At 51.0% G+C, this 22,575-nt stretch overlaps 8 protein-coding genes across 8 annotated transcripts; 5 read left to right on the forward strand and 3 right to left on the reverse strand.

Annotated features, from left to right (window-relative positions):
* Positions 1–1,274: 1,274 nt before the first annotated feature.
* On the forward strand, positions 1,275–5,178 carry Asppvi_000311 (MRX complex DNA-binding subunit; the record flags this gene model as incomplete). The annotated part of the gene is made up of 3 exons (XM_043296620.1): positions 1,275–1,370; positions 1,423–5,112; positions 5,170–5,178. 3 exons carry the CDS (start codon positions 1,275–1,277, stop codon positions 5,176–5,178), a joined length of 3,795 nt encoding a protein of 1,264 aa, XP_043152555.1.
* A 296-nt stretch (positions 5,179–5,474) lies between these two features.
* Asppvi_000312 (putative DNA repair protein Rad1) lies at positions 5,475–7,208 on the reverse strand (the record flags this gene model as incomplete). The annotated part of the gene is made up of 5 exons (XM_043296621.1): positions 5,475–6,620; positions 6,806–6,845; positions 6,906–6,960; positions 7,024–7,053; positions 7,106–7,208. 5 exons carry the CDS (start codon positions 7,206–7,208, stop codon positions 5,475–5,477), a joined length of 1,374 nt encoding a protein of 457 aa, XP_043152556.1.
* A 304-nt stretch (positions 7,209–7,512) lies between these two features.
* gcnE (histone acetyltransferase GCN5) lies at positions 7,513–9,093 on the forward strand (the record flags this gene model as incomplete). The annotated part of the gene is made up of 7 exons (XM_043296622.1): positions 7,513–7,534; positions 7,599–7,693; positions 7,749–7,805; positions 7,866–8,074; positions 8,135–8,249; positions 8,303–9,010; positions 9,073–9,093. The coding sequence occupies 7 exons, from the start codon at positions 7,513–7,515 to the stop codon at positions 9,091–9,093; spliced, it is 1,227 nt and encodes a 408-aa protein (XP_043152557.1).
* Positions 9,094–10,146: 1,053 nt separating this feature from the next.
* Positions 10,147–11,385, forward strand: rgsB (putative RGS domain protein (Rax1); the record flags this gene model as incomplete). Its single annotated transcript, XM_043296623.1, has 3 exons — positions 10,147–10,301; positions 10,375–11,101; positions 11,149–11,385. The coding sequence occupies 3 exons, from the start codon at positions 10,147–10,149 to the stop codon at positions 11,383–11,385; spliced, it is 1,119 nt and encodes a 372-aa protein (XP_043152558.1).
* A 709-nt stretch (positions 11,386–12,094) lies between these two features.
* Asppvi_000315 (PCI domain-containing protein) lies at positions 12,095–13,124 on the reverse strand (the record flags this gene model as incomplete). The annotated part of the gene is made up of 2 exons (XM_043296624.1): positions 12,095–12,804; positions 12,866–13,124. The coding sequence occupies 2 exons, from the start codon at positions 13,122–13,124 to the stop codon at positions 12,095–12,097; spliced, it is 969 nt and encodes a 322-aa protein (XP_043152559.1).
* Positions 13,125–14,734: 1,610 nt separating this feature from the next.
* On the forward strand, positions 14,735–18,301 carry ctpA (Cu(2+)-transporting P-type ATPase CCC2; the record flags this gene model as incomplete). The annotated part of the gene is made up of 1 exon (XM_043296625.1): positions 14,735–18,301. The coding sequence occupies one exon, from the start codon at positions 14,735–14,737 to the stop codon at positions 18,299–18,301; it is 3,567 nt and encodes a 1,188-aa protein (XP_043152560.1).
* A 405-nt stretch (positions 18,302–18,706) lies between these two features.
* On the reverse strand, positions 18,707–19,997 carry Asppvi_000317 (uncharacterized protein; the record flags this gene model as incomplete). The annotated part of the gene is made up of 3 exons (XM_043296626.1): positions 18,707–19,197; positions 19,255–19,906; positions 19,965–19,997. The coding sequence occupies 3 exons, from the start codon at positions 19,995–19,997 to the stop codon at positions 18,707–18,709; spliced, it is 1,176 nt and encodes a 391-aa protein (XP_043152561.1).
* A 614-nt stretch (positions 19,998–20,611) lies between these two features.
* Asppvi_000318 (phosphoribosylaminoimidazole carboxylase ADE2) lies at positions 20,612–22,523 on the forward strand (the record flags this gene model as incomplete). The annotated part of the gene is made up of 4 exons (XM_043296627.1): positions 20,612–21,077; positions 21,145–21,242; positions 21,298–22,255; positions 22,327–22,523. 4 exons carry the CDS (start codon positions 20,612–20,614, stop codon positions 22,521–22,523), a joined length of 1,719 nt encoding a protein of 572 aa, XP_043152562.1.
* Positions 22,524–22,575: the final 52 nt, after the last annotated feature.

Here is a 22,575-nt window from a genome sequence, read left to right on the forward strand (position 1 = left end):
ACCATAAACATGGTCTGGCCAACACTGACATGAAGGGACTGGGTGGTGAAAAGCTGTGAGTTATAGAACACTCCACTGACATATCACAGAGTTTCTTCGTCGCACTCCAGAATCGTCGGTAAGTCGTACGCACTTTCGAGCATGCCCAACGCTCTCTAGACGACTGGTATACCACTAACTCATAGGAAAACAATTCATACGCAAGTATAAGTTGCACGGCAGCAGGCACACCGCTTGCAGAGGACCGATTTCATCGCATCCAACTCGCAGTTGATACTGAAGGTTTCAGGTGAAGCCGGATTGTATTGGTTGGTTCACCATCCAGTGCGGTTCGGTGAACAAAACGTCCATAAAACCATTGAGCTTGAGCTGTGTGACAAAGGGTATTCCAAGCTGGTTTTGGAAAGTGTTCTCATCGTGGCAGCGAGGCGAGGGACCGCAGTTGCTGATGGGCTCCAACTAGAATGGAACGCGGTTCAAACCAGGCAGCATGGGCCAGAGTTCAGGTTCAGTCGGGCGCGTAGCCTCATCCACAGCAATCACATTGAAGGGGCTGCTGCCCTTCGCCTTGCGCCGACTTCCCTCTTCTCAACTAGCACATGTTAGGCGCTGTACAAAATCTACTCAGCCGTAGCCCCAAAGCAAACAAATGCCATTCATGTTGAGCACGCTATCTTGTAGAGAATAATAAAGATAACGTTGCAACGTACTAAGGGCTCTTTCAAGCTCATAAAGCCATTTGTTGCATATCACGTGACTTCGCGCTTCCTTTCCGCGTCTGTGACGCGCAGGCAGAAGCGGCGATATTGATAACGAGCTTCGATTAGACTTGGGATGCACCGGCAGTGTTGGGACAGATAGTGGCTTGACATCCTTTAAAGACCTTTAGAGTCTGGTGGGTAGCGCTGTAGTGCTTGATTTCAAAATGTGAGTCTGCGCGCTTCACAACAAAATAACATCGAAGACTGATAAGCTTGGCAGGTGTAAGTGATGCGGAGCTCGATGACGAAGCACAAGACTGACGCTTTGCTCCAACTATAGCGAAGATAGACAAGCTATCAATTCTTGGGTGCGTGCATTCATACGGAAATACGCGCAGGATTTTGATTTGTATACTGATTCGTGATTCTTTCTCAGTGTTCGTTCATTCGACAACACCCGCAGTGAGACCATCCAATTTCACACACCTCTTACATTGATCGTCGGTTATAATGGCTCAGGGAAGACGGTAGGGCTTCAATAAGCGGACGGCTTATGAATATCATTCATGCTAAATGGGAATACAGACAATCATTGAATGCCTCAAATATGCTACAACCGGCGATCTTCCACCAAACAGTAAGGGCGGTGCTTTCATCCATGACCCCAAGGTAAACTTGGAGCTCTCTCCTATTACTGAAATGTTACTAAATTATTGCGCAGCTTTGCGGAGAGAAAGAAGTCCTAGCCCAAGTGAAATTATCCTTCAAGAGTACATCCGGAGCGAAGATGGTTGCTACACGGAGTCTACAACTTACAGTGAAGAAAACAACTAGACAACAAAAAACCCTCGAGGGACAGCTCCTCATGGTCAAGGATGGTGAAAGAACAGCTATCTCATCCCGAGTAGCAGAGCTGGACCAAATCATGCCTCAATATCTTGGCGTTTCGAGAGCTGTCTTAGATTCCGTCATTTTCTGCCACCAGGATGAGAGTCTCTGGCCCATGAGCGAACCCTCCGTGCTCAAGAAGAAATTTGATGAGATTTTCGAAGCTATGAAATATACGAAAGCCATCGACAATATCAAAGCCCTCCGGAAGAAGCAGAATGAGGAGCTGGCAAAATATAAAATCATGGAACAGCATGCCAAAGAAGACAAAGAAAAGGCTGATCGTGCAGAGAAAAGATCCATCAAGCTGCAGGACGAGATTGAGGCGCTCCGTGCTGAAACCCATCAGCTCTCCCAAGAGATGCGCCGTGTTGCGGAACTAGCCGACAAAGCTTGGAAAGAGTCTGAGAGCTATGCTCAGATTTTAGGGACTTTGGAAGGAAAGCGTATCGAGGCAAAGAGTTTGCAATCGACAATTGACAATCTCAAACGGCACTTGGTTGAGCTTGATGATCCGGATGAGTGGCTGCAATCGAATCTAGAGCAGTTTGAGTCCAAACAACTTCAATACCAACAACAAGAGGAAGCTCAGAAGGAGAATTACATGGAGATCAAGGACCAGATTGAGCAAGCCCGTCAGAAGCTGGGAGTCAAACAAGCCGAGTACGGAAAATACGAAAATGACAAAGCCAACTTCGAGCGCCAGGTAGAAAGAAGACAGAGGATGACAAGGGAGATTGCTCGCAGTCATAACATCAGAGGCTTTGATAATATCCAGGATCAATCAGATATTGACGACTTCATGCGAAAGATTCGAAAGCTGTTGAAGGAGCAAAACCAAGCGCTGGAGCGCGTTAAGCGTGAGGCGCAAACTGAGCTACGCGAAGTACAGTCTACTCTAAATGAGATCGGGCAGCGGAAGTCTGCATTGCAGGAAAGTAAGAATGCAGCCAAGCGTCAAATTGCTGCAAATGACAAGGAGGCCTCCAATTATCAAGCGAAGCTCAACGAAATTGACGTTGACGAGGGTGTCCAAGCTGCAGTTGAAGCAAACATTGAGGACATTACATCTCGTCTGAACGACGCCAAAGATCGTGCTCGATCGGCTACACTGGACCAAGAGATTCAGGAGGTGAACTCAGAACTCCACACTCTCGAGGATGAAGGCACACGCCTCAATGCTGAATTGATCGAGGCCACAAAACGAGCCGGGGATTTTGCCCGGTTAGATCATCTCAAGAAGGAACTCAAAGAACGAGAACGCAGCTTGGAGACTATGAAAGCTGCACATGGCGAACGCCTTGCAAAGTACATTGGTGCAAACTGGGGTCCAGCCACTTTAGAGCAAGAGTTTCAGCGTGTCCTTGAAGAGGAGACCAGAAACGTCTCTAGTGCCGAAAGCCAACGTGACGGCGTCAACAGGGAGTTGGAGCAGGTCGAATTCAAGCTCAAGACCGCCAAGAAGGCACTGTCTCAGCGACAGAAAGAGCTCAATAGCTGCGCCAAAGAAATTCGTGAAGCCATCAACGAGGAACCCGAAGAGTATCCCGATGCGCTCAAACAACGACAAGCGCAACTCGACGTCGCTAGAAGGGATGCGGAGCAGAGCGCCGGACTCGGCGACTACTTTATGCGTTGTCTGGAGACAGCCAAGCAGGTAAAAGCCTGTAGACTGTGCCAACGAGCGTTCAGGGCCGACGCAGAATTCACCGTGTTCCAGAAACGACTAGAGGGATTGGTGAAAAAAGCGCAGATTGGTGTGGAGGAAGAAGATGTTGAAAGATTTGAAGCCGAACTCGACGCGGCCCGTGCAGTAAGTACAGCTTACGATACGTGGATTCGGCTCTCCAAAACCGAGATTCCGGATCTAGAGAAAGAAGAAGACCAGTATGTTCATCAGCGGGATGAGCTCCTGGACCAATTAGAGAATCATGACAAGATCGTCAGCGAGAAGGTTGAAAAGAAGAGAGATATTGACGCTTTATCGAAAACTGTCAATACTATCGTGCGATACGAGAGCGAAATCAAGACCATCCGGTCCCAGATACAGGATCTGTCCGCCAATCAACAGGACAGTATTGCTACACGTACTCTGGAAGATATCCAAGAGGAGATTGCCGGCATTGGCGAGAAGACTAGAGCTCTGAAAAAGACCCTGTCCAAGCTCACCAATGACAGAGAGCAGACACGGACTGAAATGAATAACTTGGAGTTGCAGCTCCGAGATGCCAGAAGCAAGCTTGATAATGCGAAGTTCCAACTAGAGAGAAAGTCAGATTTGCTTGCTCGCATTGAGGAATATAGGAACCTTAACAACCAGCAACGGGAGGCAATCGCAAAGGCTGACAAAGACATTGAGGAGCTGACACCGGAGCTCCTCAAATACCAAGCTCAATATGACGATATCAGCCAGCGGGTCGAGGCCCGGGAGAGGGAGATGCAGCAAGGAATATCTCAACTGTCGGAAAATATACGCCAATTGGATCTGGCGACAGAGGAGATTGATTCTTACAATGAACGAGGCGGACCGAGTCAGTTGGAGCGTAGTAGACGCGAGCTTCAAACCATTGAGACTGAAATCAGCCAGCTTGAAGCGGAACAGGCCAATATTACCAAAGAGATCAATAAGATCTCGGCTCAGCTGAAAGACAGCGAGAACACGAAACGCCAATACTCCGACAACCTGACATACCGCCAGGCAACTCGAGCGCTGGCAGAGGTGTCCGCAGAAATTGAGAATTTGGCAGCTCAGAACGCAGAGGTAGACCGAAGCCGCTTCAAGGAGGAATCGGAGCGCCGAACCCGCGAGCACAACGCGCTTGCTGCCAAGCAAGCGAGCAAGATGGGAGAGATGAAGTCTAAGGATGATCAACTGATGCAGCTTCTGGCGGATTGGAACACGGACTACAAAGACGCCGCTTCCAAGTACAAGGAAGCGCACATCAAGGTGGAGACTACCAAGGCTGCTGTTGACGATTTAGCTCGGTACGGGGGTGCTTTGGACAAAGCCATCATGAAGTATCATTCGTTGAAGATGGAGGAGATCAATGCAATCATCGGAGAGCTCTGGCAAAAGACATACAGAGGCACCGACGTTGACACAATCCTTATCCGCTCCGACAACGAAAATGCAAAAGGAAACCGATCCTACAACTACCGCGTCTGCATGGTCAAATCGGGCGCAGAGATGGACATGCGAGGACGCTGCAGTGCAGGACAGAAAGTGCTCGCGAGTATAATCATTCGGTTGGCCCTGGCAGAGTGTTTCGGCGTCAACTGCGGCCTGATCGCACTCGATGAACCGACGACCAACCTCGACCGGGACAATATTCGCTCTCTTGCTGAGTCCCTTCACGACATCATTCGGGCGCGTCAGCAGCAAGCAAACTTTCAGCTTATTGTGATTACTCACGATGAGGAGTTCCTKCGGCATATGCAATGCGGTGACTTCAGTGATTACTATTACCGAGTCTCCCGCAACGAGAAACAGAAGTCGATTATCGAGAGACAATCCATTGCAGAGGTGAGTTATGATTATCTGCGTTGCTAGCATAATCGCCTATATACTAATGAGTTGTAGGTCATGTAATCTATTGCCAAAACCCGTACAATTCCTTCATGCCACAAAGCGACTTCAACTTTATCGTTGAACAAGGGAAGATGACCAGCGCATCGACCAGGTGGCATGCATTGATAATGTCTGTTTTCATTGCATATTATTATCTGGGACCAAGTGATCTTGTGTTACATATCGCATTTTTACTGGCGTTGGGGAAGGGGAAATAGTCATAAGCAATCGGAATTTTTTATTGATGTCTTAATTGTCAAAACACCGTTCCCTTCCAACTTCGACCAAAAATACCGCCGAAGTCGAGGCACTACCCCCTAATCCATTTCCAGATCAACATCATCTTCGTCTAGTAATGGTACAAAACGGAAGTCCACGAAAGTCACAGTGCCCCCAGTACTTGCTCCTGAAGACCGCGCGCCACTAGTCCCATTGTTGTCGAACTCAATCATGAACTGCAGACTGAGAACGCCTTGTCTATCTCCTCGAATACTCACTTTATTGGCTACTGCCATAGCGCGAGCTGCCTTTTGAATCATGGAGAAACGATAATTCTGGTTGATGCGAGTGCCCATGGACGACGGCGGGCTGACGAGAAAGGTTTCCGTGACGGTAGGTGCGAGTTTGGCCCTTTTCGCCCGCGCTCGCGAGCCATCATCAGTGAGTACCTTATGGGTTTGAGACGGGACATTGGTTTGATTTTGGTGTTCAATCGAGAATTCAACCGTCGATTCGCTGAGGGGACCACCAGAGCCTGACAAAGCGAAAAATGGTTCTCGTGTCGCCGAGGCCGAGAGTTTGAGGACAGTAGGATCAGTTGCGCCGAGCTCTGTGATGGCGTTGTGTAACCATGCGGAACGCATGATGATTTTCATTACTATGCCGTCGCGCTGGAAAGGGATATCGGTGTCGGTGTCTTCTGGTTCGTAAGTGGTTAGATCGCAAGTTGTTTTGACTCCTGTTTCGGAGAGGGTGATGCTCAGCGGAGCGCCTTCGTGCGAGTACTGAATTGTGCAGGAACGGTCGAGGAGAAGTGCGGGAGATGTGAATGCGCTTGATGCTGAAGGGTTCGGCGGTTGGACGCTGGCTGCTCTGCTGAAGCTCCCAGACGACGCATCATTAATGCCAAAGATTTTCAGCGTTTCCAAGAGGGCAGACAGTGAGACAACGAAACACGGGTAGTATGCGGTCTCTGCGGTGTCGTCATGGTGGTCTGCGTCGTTGGCCTCATTACTTGGGGTCGTCGGGGGATTGAAGGTATAACTGGTGAAGAGCGCTTTGTCGAGAAAGGCAAGTCCTTGTATCACTCTGGTCTCCTCTGCCGAAAACCGGATTCCGTCTGGAGTTATTTGCACGGTGGCTTTTGGGACGAATCCAATGCACTGCAGCAGAGTATAGAGCTGGTGAGCGTTGCTGGAGACAGCTGAAAAGATAGGGCCGGTATTTGCCATGGCCCCAGGACTCTTGTCTGTACAGATAGCCAGAAAGACGCATAGAACAATGAGCTCGGAAAGATTGATTATGGAATAGGCTGGTGGGCTTGTAAAGGCGTGTCTAGTAAAACAGCTCTCGCCTGGTTACACGTCTTTTGTCTTTCAACTTTCCGATTTACAGTACATAGAAGAATCGGGATGCGAGTCACTCAAACGTAGACACCAACGGCGCAGATCATGTATACGGCACCGAATCTGTAGAAGTGTAATGTGAGCGACGGGCATGGCTCCGAATCAGAAACTGTCGCAGCTTACCCGAATGCCAATGACGCGGGAACCCCGAATGTTGCGATGCTCAAGAAGGAGCGATCTATTTGGCGAGCAATGGTGAGCTATAACCCAGTTTGACTTGGATGCGCAGAATGAGACATACTCAGACCAAAAAGACCAGTAAGAACCAATGCTAGGTGCCAATTAGCCCTGTCAATCTTGGTGGAGACCATAACATCTCTTACCACTCAGCAGCAGACTAAAGCCAACGAAGAACTGGTGATCTTTCGATATCAGGGGAGAGTATGGGCTTGCGGAGGCTGCCTCCCAGACTTCGTTCAGAGACATGAGGATAAGCTGGTTAGACTTCAAATCGAGCAAAAATCAATTATCAGACAGCTTATACAGCAATTGATGTCTGTAATGGAAAATAACAACTAGTCTACATTACTCCGCCATCGCAGAGCTTCTAGATAAGGGCAAGGCGTCAGGCCTAAGTAGCTTATGGTTGATCTGGCCCAATCAATCTCGGATCAACGTAGTCCCGATCCTAGGCCCCCGTCTCCGCCTATAACGCGGAGACCGCAATTCGGCGCCGCTTGGGTACAGGAGGTTGAAGAAGACAGTTTATAACAGAAACCTCAAGCACAATATGCCGGCACTTACATCAGAGAGTGAGTCCGCGAGCCGGGTGTTTTGGTTTCTGTGGTTTTCAGACTCGGTTGACCATAGATACAGGTTCCAAGCGGAAAGCTTCGGAAGATGCGGCTTCCCCGGATTCCCAGAAACAGATTAAAAAGGCGCGCACTGACTCTCCTGAAAGAGAGTTAAAGGTTGGCTTCACTTTGAACTCGTTCCGGTTGCCGTTCTGACAGTGTTTGTTTGTAGACCGAAGATGAACCTCTTGGAAAGCCACCATTGAGGATCGTTCCCTTCCCAGAAAAGGTAAGCTTCACCAGTGGATGTTGATTCGACGCGGAGGTTGATGTTGATCTCCCACAATAGCCCGCTGTTTTAGAAGAACGACGAGGTGAAATCGAGTTTCGAGTGGTCAATAATGATGGCTCGCGAGATAGTTTCGTCGTTCTCACTGGGTTGAAGTGCATCTTTCAGAAGCAACTTCCAAAGATGCCTAAGGATTACATCGCACGACTTGTCTACGATCGTTCGCATTTGTCTATCGCCATTGTGAAGCACCCATTAGAGGTTGTAGGGTATGTGTGGGAGAAATGGCATTGGTTAGTTTCTTGAAGAGCTCACCAATTGTTGTCTAGAGGAATCACCTACCGGCCGTTCAATAGCCGCAGATTCGCGGAAATCGTCTTCTGTGCCATATCTTCCGACCAGCAAGTCAAGGGTTACGGTGCGCATTTGATGTCACATTTGAAGGTATGGCTGGGATTTAAAGCCACAGCTGGAGTGGTAGCTAACTGTAAGAGCAGGACTATGTGAAAGCGACCTCGCCCATTATGCATTTCCTGACTTATGCGGACAACTATGCGATTGGTTATTTCAAGAAGCAGGGATTCACCAAGGAAATCACGCTCGACAAGGCTATATGGATGGGTTATATCAAGGATTACGAGGGAGGAACCATCATGCAATGTACCATGCTCCCCAAGATCCGATACTTGGAAGCAGGTCGCATGCTTCTGAAGCAGAAGGAAGCGGTGCAAGCGAAAATCAGGGCTTTCAGCCGTTCGCATATTATCCACCCTCCGCCAAGGGAATGGAAGAACGGAGCTTGCAAGATCGATCCTCTGAGTATTCCAGCCATTAAGGAATCCGGATGGTCACCCGATATGGATGAATTGGCGCGGCAACCGCGCCATGGACCGAATTACAATCAGCTCCTGCACTTGCTCAATGACATGCAGAACCACAGTGCTGCGTGGCCGTTCACTCAGCCTGTCAACCGCGATGAAGTTCCTGATTACTACGAAGTCATCAAAGAGCCAATGGACTTATCGACGATGGAAGAGAAGCATGAGAAGGACATGTACCCGACCCCGCAAGATTTCATCAAAGATGCCATGTTGATCTTTGACAACTGCCGGAAATACAACAATGAGAATACACCATATGCGAAGAGCGCGAATAAATTGGAAAAGTTTATGTGGCAGCAGATTCGAAACATCCCGGAGTGGTCGGTAAGTACTTCTCTTGKAAAGTCCTCCCAGAGGGAAGAGCAACTCGGCTGACTTTGTCACAGCATCTGGCCGACGGGCACTGACTTATTTGATGGTTGATCGATCCTTTCCTGACATTGAAGCGATGGAGTTTTGGTTTGGTTGGCGTTTATTCTTCTATTCAACGAACAAATACCCAATGGATGCATGGGGGAGCATTTTTGGCCATTTCTAGCGTTCGGTAACTGAGCAAAATGATATGGCAATATCACAAACATCACTTCGTACATTCCTCATTCTCTACCCGGGAAACCGCTGCTGTAAGCTTTATTCGTAAGTCACCCCGAGACCAAAAGAAAGGCTGGAAAGCAGCCAAAGCCGGCAAGGGAGCTTAGAATTTAGCGAACTGCTGCATTGAGACGCGAAATGATCTATCACAACATGTGAGTTTGTCGCTGCCCTTTGCCTCTAGCCACCAGATGATTCTAACATCATAGTCCATCCCTCCCTTGCGTGTAATCTCTGCCAGCGGTGGAGAACGTGGTGAGCTGCTGATGATCATTAGATGGTGGGTCCTTCATTTCGGAATAACTTTGCGGCGGGCCGTTTGTTGGCTGCGCATCATGAAGATGGCAGGTCAACAAGAGATAGACAATTACTAGAAAAAGTTGCTCTGCAGGTGGTCGGGGCAATCCACCGTCCTTCGTTTGCTGTTATAATTATTATTATAATATCGCACCGCGTGCCCTGTTCCTCCTTGTCCTTATTGTCCGTTGTTGTTGCCAGTGGGCGGCTGGAGGATTGTTACTTTTAACCCGTCTTTTCCCACTTCGGGCGCTCTCTCCAGGGGCTCCTGAGCCTGAAAGTCCTAGACTCGCGAATCTCTATCGTTCATTGCTCTAATGTCTTAATTGGGACTAAATTACCTCCAGTCATTCGTTAATCTTCTAATTCTTTGCGATCTTTAATCGTGAGCTGGCCATCTTATTATTATTGAGACGTTGGTGGAACAGTAAACACGGGCCACTCCTATTCTTGGACCAACTCGATATCCTCCATCATTTCCGACTTTTTCGCTATTGATCTCACGCCAATTTTCGCTCCTTTGGATCACTTATTGGATTTGCCTTGTTGGTTGTCTATCGCCCTCCCTTACAATGGCGTCGCCATCACTTTTGGACATGGAGCCGAGGAATCGGCTCCCAACTCTGTTTGAGGTCCTGAGTCGTCGCACTTTGGCTCCTGTCGATCTATTCTCTTTCTACATATACATGCGCGACCAACAGCGCTCGGTCGATTACTTGGATTTCTGGTATGCGCAAGATCTCTGCTTGAGTGCCGCGGCGCATGAATCACGGGAAAGTTCTGACCTCGAAGTGAAATAGGCTCGATGTATCACAACATATGTCGCTATGTCGCCATTATGTCCGCGAACTGCGTCGGTCTGTCTTAGTTGCGACGCCTGATCTTGAAAAATCAGACAGTAAAGGCTCATCCGCCGCTTTGGATAACTTGGAACATCTTGGCGATATCCCGCTTACAGAAGCCGGTCCCTCTGGCTTGCGCCGGGGCTTTCGTGATTACGACGACAAGGACGCCGATCAAAGGCTGTCGGCCTTCCTTCGCTCAGATGGCCACACATCCCAGCATTCACCGCAGAGTAGCCTCGGGTCACAGAACGCTGCTCGCCTTCCTTCCAATGAACAGCAGCCTCGTCCAAGCTCTGGGACACAGAACGAATCGAATTCGCCTGGCCATACAGTGACGCGACACGATATTCGCGCGTCTGCTGAGAAGATTCTCTACACGTATTTACTACCCGGTGCTGAAAGAGAGATCGTTCTTCCGGAGGAAATGGTATCAACGATAATCAATCTGATTGAGGATGACGGGAGAGACGACCCAGAAGTGTTCGACCAGGCCAAAGACTATGTCTTCCAAGCAATGGAACGCGACGCATACCCTGGGTTTTTGCAGGCAAAAGCCTTGGGTAATCTTGTGCCATTGACCGTTGTGACTCGCTTGGCTTTGGCTTTGATTAGCTTTGGCGGTGGTTTCTGGGGCGCCTTCTATGTTGTCCTACGAGACAAGCCGCGGCATATTCGTTGCTGGGTAAGTCCCTCTTTTCTGTTTGCGCGCTTTTGCTAATGACGGACAAGGTGATTTTGCCTTTCATTGTGGCTGCATATTTCATAGCTTCGTACCAGTACAAGATCGATCCGGTAATGGCGTATTTGGGGTACAGTGAATACACATTCATGAACTGGGCTCAAATCCGCGAGCCTTATGTTCGTAAGCTCCTGAATAAACGAGCCACTGCAACTTTATTCATTGCCCTACTGGTCGCTGCCGCACTGAGCATTCTGTTTATTTTTGTTCCTGGTACTATGCTATGATTTGGTCATTTTCAGGCTGGTAGGCAGACGTCCGCTCTCCCAGGCCTCGCCTACGGACGGCTCTCTGATCCATTGGAAAACTCTGGCGACTATGGTCATGCCATGTGAACCCAGCTGTCCTACGCGGGACCAACAGGGCAGTGCAGGCCTTCTTTTTCGGCCTGGAAAAGCAGCTGTTCCGTATCGGTTTGTTCTCGAAACCGAGACTTTAKGATATCCTCATCCTCGTTGCGCTCCGTTGAGCCCTTCCTCACGCCTGGAACGATTCGAGCAAAACGCGGTACATCCTTCTGGCTGACGCCGTGTCATTTGGCTCAAGGCCACGCCGTACTGGTCCCTTTAGCCACAACAGACTTTCCTAGTCGCTTCGTCTTGTGAATGTTTCCTTCTTGATTGCTTCTTGACCTCTTTATCTTCTTACAATACCCATTTCTGTCTATCCTGCATGATGTTCAAATTCAATGACTGCCGGTGAAACTTTTGGTGTTCAGGCATTGGTCCGCTAATCTGCTATAATAATGCAATCTTAATGGCAAATAAACCTCGATCAAATGCTGATATTGCATTTCGTAAGTAGCCTTGGCATGATGGCTCTATGCGGAGGAGTAAACCATTCGGAAGAAGATACATCATGAGCTCGTAATGACCATTACAGGTCTACTGTTAACTCGCACTTGTTCATCTCTTGTAGTCAGTGACAACGCTACTACTAGGATTTCTTTCCCAGGATGCGCTTCGCATGTCTCGCGCCAGCTCCGCTCAACCCGAATCTAGAAGATCCTGCAGTTTCATCAATGTCCATACGCGAACCAGCCGCGTGTAGATCGATACCGCCATCATTTCCATTATCCCAGTACCCATCATCCTCATCATCGTGGTCATCAGCGTTGAACTCGCGCTTATTGCCACCTCCTTGGCCAAACCGCTGCGCTCCGCCGATCTTCTTGGACCCGGACCCGCCCCCCGCCACATCCTTTGCGCTCCCTTCAGATGCGGAGACGAGTGCTTTTTCAAGCAGAGCAGCCCGCGCCTGTTCTTTCGCCCTACGCTTCGCGGCATTGCTCTTGATCCTGGTGATCTCGGCCTCAATGTCGCTGATGACGTCGCCGCAGCGGCTTTCCCACTGTGTCAGAAGCGAGATCATCGTCGGCAGGGACTGAGGTCTGATGTCACGGAGGGGCGCGACGGAGGTCACGTTTACAAAGGGGGGATCGGAGGCGGGGGAGAGGCGGGCGGTGATGAGGGAGGAGTAGATGGCTTTTGTGACGAGGGATTCGAGCTCAGCGGGGGCTGAGATGGAGAGGGCGTCCATGAGGGTCTTGTAAGTGAGGGGCTTGAGTGTTGCGGAGAGGGTGAGGAGCGAGAGGAGGCGGAGCTTGAGGGCTTGTTCGGCGCTGAGGTTGGGGAGGTTGGGTGTTGCTGAGGGGGTTGTTAGCTATTATCGGCCTAATGGTTCAGCTTGAAAGGCTGGCGTGCTTACTCTGGTAGTCCTGCCATGTTCCCCAGGCGAAGATTTCCAGGAGGGTCAGGTAGCCTTGGAACTCTTCTGGGGTGTTTGGGGAGCGGAGGGCTTGGATTGTCTCCGTTTCCAGCAGCTCGGCGAAGACGTAGGTGTGCGGGTTTGAGGTTGCATTTGTGATCAGGTTCGCAATGAATCGTGGAGAGGTAGCACTGTTTGAGTTGGCCAGGTGGATGAAGGGTTGCAGGGCCTCGATGGCCCGAGTATGTATTTGATCCATTTGGGGTTTGGTTGTATGGTGCTTGATGGAGGTCAGCTGCTGCTGCTGCTCACTCGGCGAGATAGTCGAGCGTAAACCTACATTCAAGGCAAAACTGAGATGTGAGAGTCTAAGGGTCGTACGTGAGACTCGGCGCTGGAGCTGTCTCTGATAGAATAGTTGACATCGATAACAGTGGGGATGTTGATGGTGATGATGATACCTATCCAGCTGCCATCCGAATTGGGGCTGTTTGTTTGTGATGCAAACAAGATCAAGATTCTGGCTGGGATTCAAGAACAATTCTGATAATCTCCAGATCGATACGAAGTACTCTGCACTACTCTAATTTGGTTAATCGCTGATGTTACATCAGATCCCACATTATATAATGGAACTGCGAATTGAGAAGCTGACACTCTGTCAATCAAGCAGCTCAATCCCCTTCTCCTCAGCATTATGCAGTCTTTGCTCATTATTGTTGACGCCTGGGAGAGGCGAAAGATCAAGACCATATTTCACATGAAGCTTCAAAGTCAGCGGAGATGATATCTAGACTTTGTGATCAGGACTAGTCAAGTCCTGGTTCATTTAAGGTGGCTATCTGAGGGTTAGACTGTATCATGATTCGGTTCCGCCTTTACTTGAAACTGGACAGTATCCCAATGAGGATAGGGACTCAGGGACTGTTTCATGAAGGTCAACCGTGAACTGTACTGCAATTGTACATGGCACCTGACTGAGGCTTTTGCAAACTTGTGACTATCCTCGATAATGGAAGTTGGCGGTTGATCATGGTAGCATGCCATCAATAGTGTTCAATAATGGTGTAGTGTACGCACAGCAGACTCGTCACACAGCAACAGAATCAATTGAACCAAACATGCAAACCTCGGTTAGCCTTTTCTGGGCTGGAGAGTCCAATTATTGAGTCAGACAACAAGCGTTGATTAAGGGAAGAGACCAAGGAGCGGTGATGGACCCCTTGCGTATCAAGTCAAGCATTGGAAAGGGGTGACACTGCAGCTTCGGCGCAGTCAGCCCAAAAGGGTGGTGTACAGACATGAGAAATTTCTGCTTCGGAATGGATCACAAGTATGTGACATTATTCGCAAAGCAATGGAAAAGCATTCTTCATAGTAGTATCGAGATATGTACTCGGTACTTTGTGCAAGAAGCGCCTGCTCGGTGACCCTGTGATTTACCCGAGAGGGCGATCAAGAGGAACTAGGAATAGTACAGGCTGATTAGATTAACATTAATAATAGCGCCAAACGGCCCAAACCACAACCATTGCCGCTGATTGATTGTGTTTTAACTCTTTATGGATTATGGACCTCTAGCCAAGACTTTCCGGCTGTTTCTTTCAGTTGCCCTCAAGAAATAATATCGAAGAAGGAAGGGATGAAATGATATGCCCTTATCGGGCTTCCGACCACATCCGTCCCTGTGCTCCGTTCGTTGGTCTTTTCTCCGCTATTTATCTTTGACGTCAACCCAGCTCGCAGTAGGCGCCGGCACCTGGTCTCTCTTTTCATAACTCTGTGGTCTCTTTTCCATAACCGACCCTCATGCGGTAACACGCTGCAGTACAAGCTTCCGTTGCGTAGCTTTAAGTCAAACCCCGCGCGATGGCGGCCTCCGATCTTGTACGCGCCCACGATAGTGGCTCCGCTGTCAGATCCCCGGCGCATATGGCGACCACAACAGTCAAGGTGGATGGAATGACATGCGGGGCATGTACTTCTGCTGTTGAAGGCGCCTTCAAGGGTCTGGAAGGTGTAGGAGAGGTGTCAGTTAGCTTGATGATGGGCCGAGCCGTCGTTCATCATGATCCGACCATAATCCCTGCGGAAACAATAGCCGAAAAAATCGAAGACTCTGGTTTTGATGCTGAGATCATCTCCACTGACGGCCCGTCGATACAAGCCGATATCCCCAGAGATGCGCAGGATCCGACGCCGCGATTCTCGACCACGACGTTGGCGGTGGAAGGGATGACGTGTGGTGCCTGTACGTCTGCTGTGGAAGGAGGACTCAAAGAAGTCAAAGGCGTCAAATCGATCAACGTCTCATTGCTATCAGAACGGGCAGTGGTGGAGCACGATGCTTCTGTGATCACGCCTGAACAGCTCGCGGACATTATCGAGGATCGTGGCTTCGGCGCGACGGTGCTGGAAACCTCAACGCCGCAGGACGGTCCTCGTGGTTCGCGGGAAGATGCGGACGCTAAACCTCGCCTCATGACCACAACCGTCTCTATAGATGGCATGACATGCGGCGCTTGTACATCCAGCGTCCAGAGTGCCTTCGATGGTGTTGATGGTGTGGTTCAGTTCAACATTAGCCTACTTGCTGAGCGCGCTATCATCGTCCATGACCCTGCTGTTCTCTCAGCCCAACAAATCACCACAATTATCGAAGATGCGGGTTTTGATGCAGTTATCATTTCTTCAGAGCCTAAACTGTCTACCTCTAGCTCTATGAACAGCGTAACCCTGAGTTTACACGGCTTGCGCGATGTAGTCGCGGCGAATGTCCTAGAAGACTCCCTTCTCCGGAGACCGGGGGTCTACTCGGCGTCCATCAATATGGGCACATACAAGCTTGCAGTTTCGTATGATTCCGCGAAAATTGGGATTCGTACCATTGTCGAGGCGATTGAGGCTGCCGGCTACAACGCCTTGCTGTCTGAGTCGGACGACACCAACGCCCAACTGGAATCTCTTTCCAAAACCAAGGAGGTCCAAGAGTGGCGACGTGCGTTCTTATTCTCTCTCTCATTCGCGGTGCCCGTCTTTGTCCTCAACATGTTGCTTCCCATGTATCTACCGATGCTCGACTTCGGCAAGCTCCCATTATGCGCAGGCGTGTACCTCGGAGACGTGCTATGTTTGTTGCTCACCATCCCTGTACAGTTCGGTATTGGAAAGCGATTCTACGTGAGCAGCTACAAATCACTCAAGCATCGCTCACCGACTATGGATGTTCTTGTCATGCTGGGCACATCTACGGCTTTCTTCTACAGTGTCTTCATCATGCTCGTGGCCATGTTCTCAATGGCCGACAAACGGCCCAGCACCGTGTTCGATACCAGCACCATGCTCATCACCTTCATTACACTCGGAAGGTGGCTAGAGAATCGGGCTAAAGGTCAAACGTCAGCCGCTCTCTCGCGACTCATGTGCCTGGCCCCGTCTACGACGACGATTTATGATGATCCCATTGCCGCTGAGAAGCTCGCCGAGGAATGGGAAACCGCCAAAGTTTACCCCGAGGAGAAGAAGCCGGCATCATCAAGCGCAGAAAGATCTGGTCCGGGTCACAGAGTGATCCCAACTGAGCTCGTTGAAATAGGCGACATAGTTGTCCTTCACCCCGGAGACAAAGTTTCTGCAGACGGAGTTGTCATTCGAGGCGAAGGTTACGTGGACGAGAGCATGATCACTGGTGAAGCGCTACCCATTCGTAAAAAGAAGGGCAGTACCGTCATTGCTGGAACTGTGAACGGCACTAGTTCGATTGACTTCAAGGTCACCCGAACCGGCAAGGACACTCAGCTCAGCCAGATTGTGAAATTGGTTCAGGACGCGCAGACAAGCCGGGCTTCTATCCAGCGGGTGGCGGATATCGTCGCTGGCTACTTCGTTCCGGCCATCGTCAGTCTCGGTCTCATCACGTTCTTTGGTTGGATGTTCGTTAGCCACGTTTTGTCCCATCCGCCGAAGATCTTCGTTGCCGAAGGCAGTGGCGGAAAAGTCATGGTTTGCCTGAAGCTGTGCATCTCTGTCATCGTCTTTGCTTGTCCGTGTGCATTGGGCCTCAGCACTCCAACAGCCGTCATGGTTGGTACTGGCGTTGGTGCGCAGCAGGGCATTCTAGTCAAGGGTGGTGCTGTGCTTGAAGGCGCGACTAAAATCAACCACGTTGTCTTTGACAAGACTGGCACCCTGACTACGGGGAAGATGACTGTTGCAGAGGCCAGAATTGAACGCCAGTGGGCCTCCAATGAAGGGCGTCATCGACTTTGGTGGTTGATCGTGGGTCTCGCGGAGATGAACAGTGAGCACCCTATCGGCAAGGCCATCTTCTCAGCAGCAAAGGCGGAATCAGGCCACTTCGAGGGCGACGGACTACCAGGCAGCTTGGGTGACTTCAATGCCCATGTTGGTAAGGGAATATCTGCATTGATTGAGCCCGCGTTCAATGGAGAACGGACAAGGTATCGTGTTGTGATTGGCAACGCCGCTTTCTTGCAGTCTCAGGGTGTATCGATTCCTGAAACTGTTGAAGCTGAAGATCAGCCCAGCGGCAGCGCGAAGCCTACCGCTGGCATCACGCAGATTCATGTGGCCATCGATCACCAGTTCTCCGGAACCATCTTCCTCCGCGACACTGTGAAATCGACTGCCGTGGCTACGATCGCTGCCTTGCATCGCATGGGGCTCAAAAGTTCGCTCGTCACTGGAGATACCCTGTCTGCTGCCTTGTCCCTCGCTTCGGCTGTTGGTATACCCTCTGAGTCCGTTCACGCCTCTGCCTCCCCGTCCGACAAACAATCCATAATCGCTTCGATGCAAGAATCCGGTGACCGCGTCGCCATGGTAGGCGATGGAATCAATGATTCCCCGGCGCTGGCAACCGCATCAATCGGGATCGCTCTGGCTTCGGGAACCGAMGTCGCCATGGAAGCCGCCGACATCGTGCTCATGCGGCCAGATGATCTCCTATCCGTCCCCGCCAGTCTGTCGCTCTCCCGCGCAGTCTTCAGACGCATCAAGCTCAATCTCATGTGGGCCTGCCTCTACAACGTCATCGGCCTTCCATTCGCCATGGGTCTCTTCCTGCCCTTTGGCGGCTTCATGCTTCCGCCCATGGCCTCAGGCGCGGCAATGGCAGCATCAAGCGTCTCCGTCGTCGTCAGCAGCCTGCTCCTGAACTTCTGGAAACGTCCAAGATGGATGGACGCCGAGAAGCTGGAGAAGGAAGCCCAGCTCGGCGCTAGCTCCCACGCCTCCCGGAAAAGCTTGTGGGCGGCTGCTCTCTCTGTCTCTGGTCCCGGCAGTCGTACAGGCCTGTTGGGTTGGGCCAGGCGGACAGGCGCGAGAGTCTGGTCGACTGTTACCGGACGGAGTTCGAGAATAGTAGACACCAACGACGGCTATGTCCCGCTACAGGCGGTAGAGCCTGTCGGTTAATCACCTCTGTTCCCCTGCTTGCATGTTTTTCCGTGGTTCGTCTCACGTGCATTGTTCATAGCTAGGATTCGGCTTATGAAGTACCTGGTTGGATGTTTCTTCTTACGCCTATTAATGAATGGGATAGATATGTGGTTTTCGGGGGGTTTTACAGATGTTCATTGATACGTAATCTTTACGACTGCATCCCTAGTATAATGCAAAAATCCAAAAGATACGAAGCAGCAGTACTTGAATCCATGGAATAGTCCTGTAGTCACACGTAGGTAGTCGAGTCGCTTCATATCATTCATCATTGAAGGCCAATAGTCAATATATGACCTGTAGACTGTCGCTCATAGATTTCCTGATCATCATTATATGAAACAATGCAAGCCCAAGAAACACAACCAAGGCAAACAGCGTCTAAACATCCTTGTCCTCTGTCGCCTGGGGAGTTTCAGTAGCTTCTGCCGCCGCCGCTGTTGCTGTTGCGGCAGGAGCCGATTCCCCCGCCTCTTTCGCATCGTCAAGCTGGATATCCCCGTCGCTGTCTGCATTAGCCCGAGACGCCGGCTCTCGGTTCTCCGTTTGTTCCTCAGCAGTGGAACTAGGTTGTTCGGCCTGTGCTGGCGACTGAGTAGCAAGCGCGTTTGCGTCCTGTGCCAGAGTCATCTGGACTCCCTTGCCGTCCTGCAGGCCCATATCCTCTACTCCTAGGATCGGCGGCCCACGAGCGTGGGGGATCTCCTCGGACGAATCGGCTGGCGGGGGGCTAGTGCCACCCATAGTCTCGTTTTGCGCTGTCATTTCTGAAGATTGGCCTTGTGCTGTCGGTTCCGAAGCGGTGTCGCTCTGAACCTGCTCTGAGTGTGGTGCTTGCGCGACCAATGATAATGAGTCACCAGAAACTAGACCTACGAGGAACGACTGTCAATATGGAATGTATGGAGACGAGTAAGTGAGAGCGTTACCTTCACTGAGTGTAGCTCCACCGTCGTTGCCGGGGGAAGATGCGCCAGTCAACCAAGGGATCGGCGTGAGCAGGGCTCCACCCAGCGACTCATCGCTTCCTGGGGCATGATCTGGAAATATGAAACTATGCCCTCCTCCGTTCAAGACGCCATTGGCCTGACCTGCGCTGGTTTCTGTTTGAAGTGGAAATATATCAGCGGTACTTGTGACGCAAACGACTCGGTCGACGGCTCGCAGGTACGCAGGGAGGGTTCGATAGTGTGCATTAGGTCGGAGAACTAGTTCTGCCAGTCTCTGTATGGTGTGCGGAGGCTTCGACGAAAAAAATGTCTTTAATGTCGATTTGATGGAATCCAGCAATAACATAAGCGGTGGGGGGACGGTATCGGTTGAGGAATCAACGAATGACTGTGGTTTGGAGTCAGGAACTCGCTCGCCCGATGGAGGCGGTGTGGCAGCTGATGCGGGTACTGTCGACTGTGAGGGATGCTCTAACTCTGTTGGAGGAGTATTCTCTTTGTTGCTGCTCGGTGGCACTGAGTTGGGTTCTTGCGAGTACGAGGCGGGAGGGTAGGAAGATGGCCGTTGCTGAGCGGCTGGTGACTGTGTTTCGGCGTGGAATTTGGGCATGGGAAACGCATTGTGTACATTCTACTTATCTGTCAGCCCTCGTGCAAAGTGGATAGAAGGATGAGTAGACCCTGCGCACATGTTCTAATCGCTCGAGGAGAGGCTCGATCATATTGGGCCATTTGTCGCTAGACGGGTTGTTAGTATTCGATCACGATATATATAGATTGATAGATCGTTGCCCATACTAGTCCATTGGGCCGCCATTGGCGACGGTCTCTAAGCTTTCTTCATCTATAATTGCAACAAGTCAGCACAAAATTGCTCTAGCAGCTCATGATGGCATTCCCAAGCTTTGTTGCCAGGGATAAAAGACACGAACACAAAGCGCGCTCATGGGCAGATGTTCATTTTATGAGAGACGCTCTAAGCAGCTTACCTAGTGACATTTTAACCCCACGCTTCCTTCTCGTCACTCTGTTGTCGAGGTAGTCCGCAGACGCAAATTGCTTTGCTCTAGGTTAATAAATGCAATGGAATGCTATACGCGTGCGGAGCGGCTCTCCCGGCAGTCAAAGCTGGTGATTGGCTGCAGTAATCGCTTATCGGAGCATCACGTGCCGGTTATCGGGCCAATTTTTCGATGGAGTCACGAAGTTCCCCACGGCGGGCACACGGAGGGGCCTTGTTTCACTCTCCCCAGACGTTGCAAGCACTGTGGTCAGTGAATGACCTTTGAAACGGACCAATTCTAATTTCCTAGCCTCCATCATCAGTCTGTGCAAAATGTGGAACTCTCCAAAGGTGGGAGTCCTCGGTGGAGGTCAACTGGGCCGAATGCTCGTTGAGTCGGCGAACCGACTTAACATCCAAGTCAATGTTCTGGACGCAGATAACTCGCCTGCGAAGCAAATCAGTGCCCATGACGGCCATGTGACTGGCTCATTCAAGGAGCGTGAAGCTGTGCGGAAATTAGCGAAGACCTGCGACGTTGTGACGGCCGAGATCGAGCATGTCGATACCTACGCTCTTGAGGAGATCTCCTCGGAGGTCAAGATTGAGCCCAGCTGGCAAGCGATCCGAACAATCCAGAACAAATTCAACCAGAAGGAACACCTGCGGAAATATGGCATACCAATGGCGGAGCACCGGGAGCTGCTTGAGAACACACCGGCTGAACTCGCCAAAATCGGCGAGCAGCTTGGGTATCCCTTGATGCTTAAGTCGAAGACGATGGCCTACGACGGACGTGGTTAGTGATTAAGAACAGGATGGTAAAGGCTATATAATATGTTCTTGTGGCTGACAATGGACGCCAGGAAACTTCCGTGTCAATTCCAAGGACGATATCCCAGAAGCCCTTGAAGCGCTCAAGGACCGGCCATTGTACGCTGAGAAGTGGGCCTACTTCAAGATGGTTGGTCTTTTATTCACTTCATACGTGACTTCGGACCTAATACCAACGCTCATAGGAATTGGCCGTAATGGTCGTGAAGACTAAGGACGAGGTCCTCTCATACCCCACAGTCGAGACAGTACAGGAAGATTCGATATGCAAGCTCGTCTACGCACCTGCCCGCAACGTCTCCGACGCCATCAACCAGAAAGCTCAGGAGCTAGCCCGCAAGGCAGTCGCAGCCTTTGACGGCAAGGGTGCGTTCGGTGTGGAGATGTTCCTTCTCGAAGACGACAGCATCATGCTGTGCGAAATTGCCAGCCGCATCCACAATTCGGGCCACTACACGATTGAAGGATGCGCCCTGTCCCAGTTTGACGCCCACCTCCGCGCCATCCTCGATCTCCCCATTCCCCGACAGAGCCTCGAAATCCGCCAACCGTCCATCATGCTCAACATCATTGGCGGCGCCGCCCCAGACACCCACCTCAAAGCCGCCGAGGCCGCTCTCTCCATCCCCAACGCCAGCATCCACCTCTACAGCAAGGGCGCTGCCAAACCCGGCCGCAAAATGGGCCACGTCACCGTCACCGCGCCCACGATGCACGAAGCCGAGAAATACATCCAGCCCCTCATCGATGTTGTCGACGAGATCCGCTCCAAGCGCAGCGACATCAAGACGCAGCCCGCCAAGTCCGGCCCGTCGAAGCCCGCCCCCTCCGTCGCCGTGATTATGGGCTCCGACAGCGACCTCAAGACCCTCGTTCCGGGCCTGAAGCTCCTCCGCGATTACTTCGGCATCGAGCCCGCCGTCGACATCACCTCCGCCCACCGCACCCCAACATTCATGGCCGAGTATTCGGCCAGCGCCGCGGCGCGCGGCATCAAGGTCATTATCGCCGCTGCGGGCGGCGCCGCCCATCTCCCCGGGATGGCTGCCGCTTACACCGTCCTGCCCGTAATCGGTGTACCGGTCAAGGGTAGCTCGCTGGACGGTGTGGACAGCTTGTACAGCATCGTCCAGATGCCTAGAGGTATGTCGTCATCTTCCTTTCATCCTCTCTCTTGTTCCCGTGGAAGGCCCGCTAATCGGTCATCCGTACAGGTGTCCCCGTCGCGACGGTAGGAATCAACAATAGCATCAACGCTGCCCTCCTGGCGGCTCGTATCCTTGGCGCATTCGACCCTACTATCCAGCGTAAGGTGGAGGCGTATGCCGAGCAGGCTAGATACGAGAACATGGAGCTGAAGGGGACCAAGATGCAGGAACTCGGATGGGAAAAGTACTTTGAACAGATGTAACAGAATATAATAGCTAGATTGGATTACTGATGAGAATGGCTGAATGACTCTA

This window comes from Aspergillus pseudoviridinutans, assembly GCF_018340605.1.
Source record: "Aspergillus pseudoviridinutans IFM 55266 DNA, scaffold_1, whole genome shotgun sequence".
Lineage (NCBI taxonomy): Eukaryota > Fungi > Ascomycota > Eurotiomycetes > Eurotiales > Aspergillaceae > Aspergillus > Aspergillus pseudoviridinutans.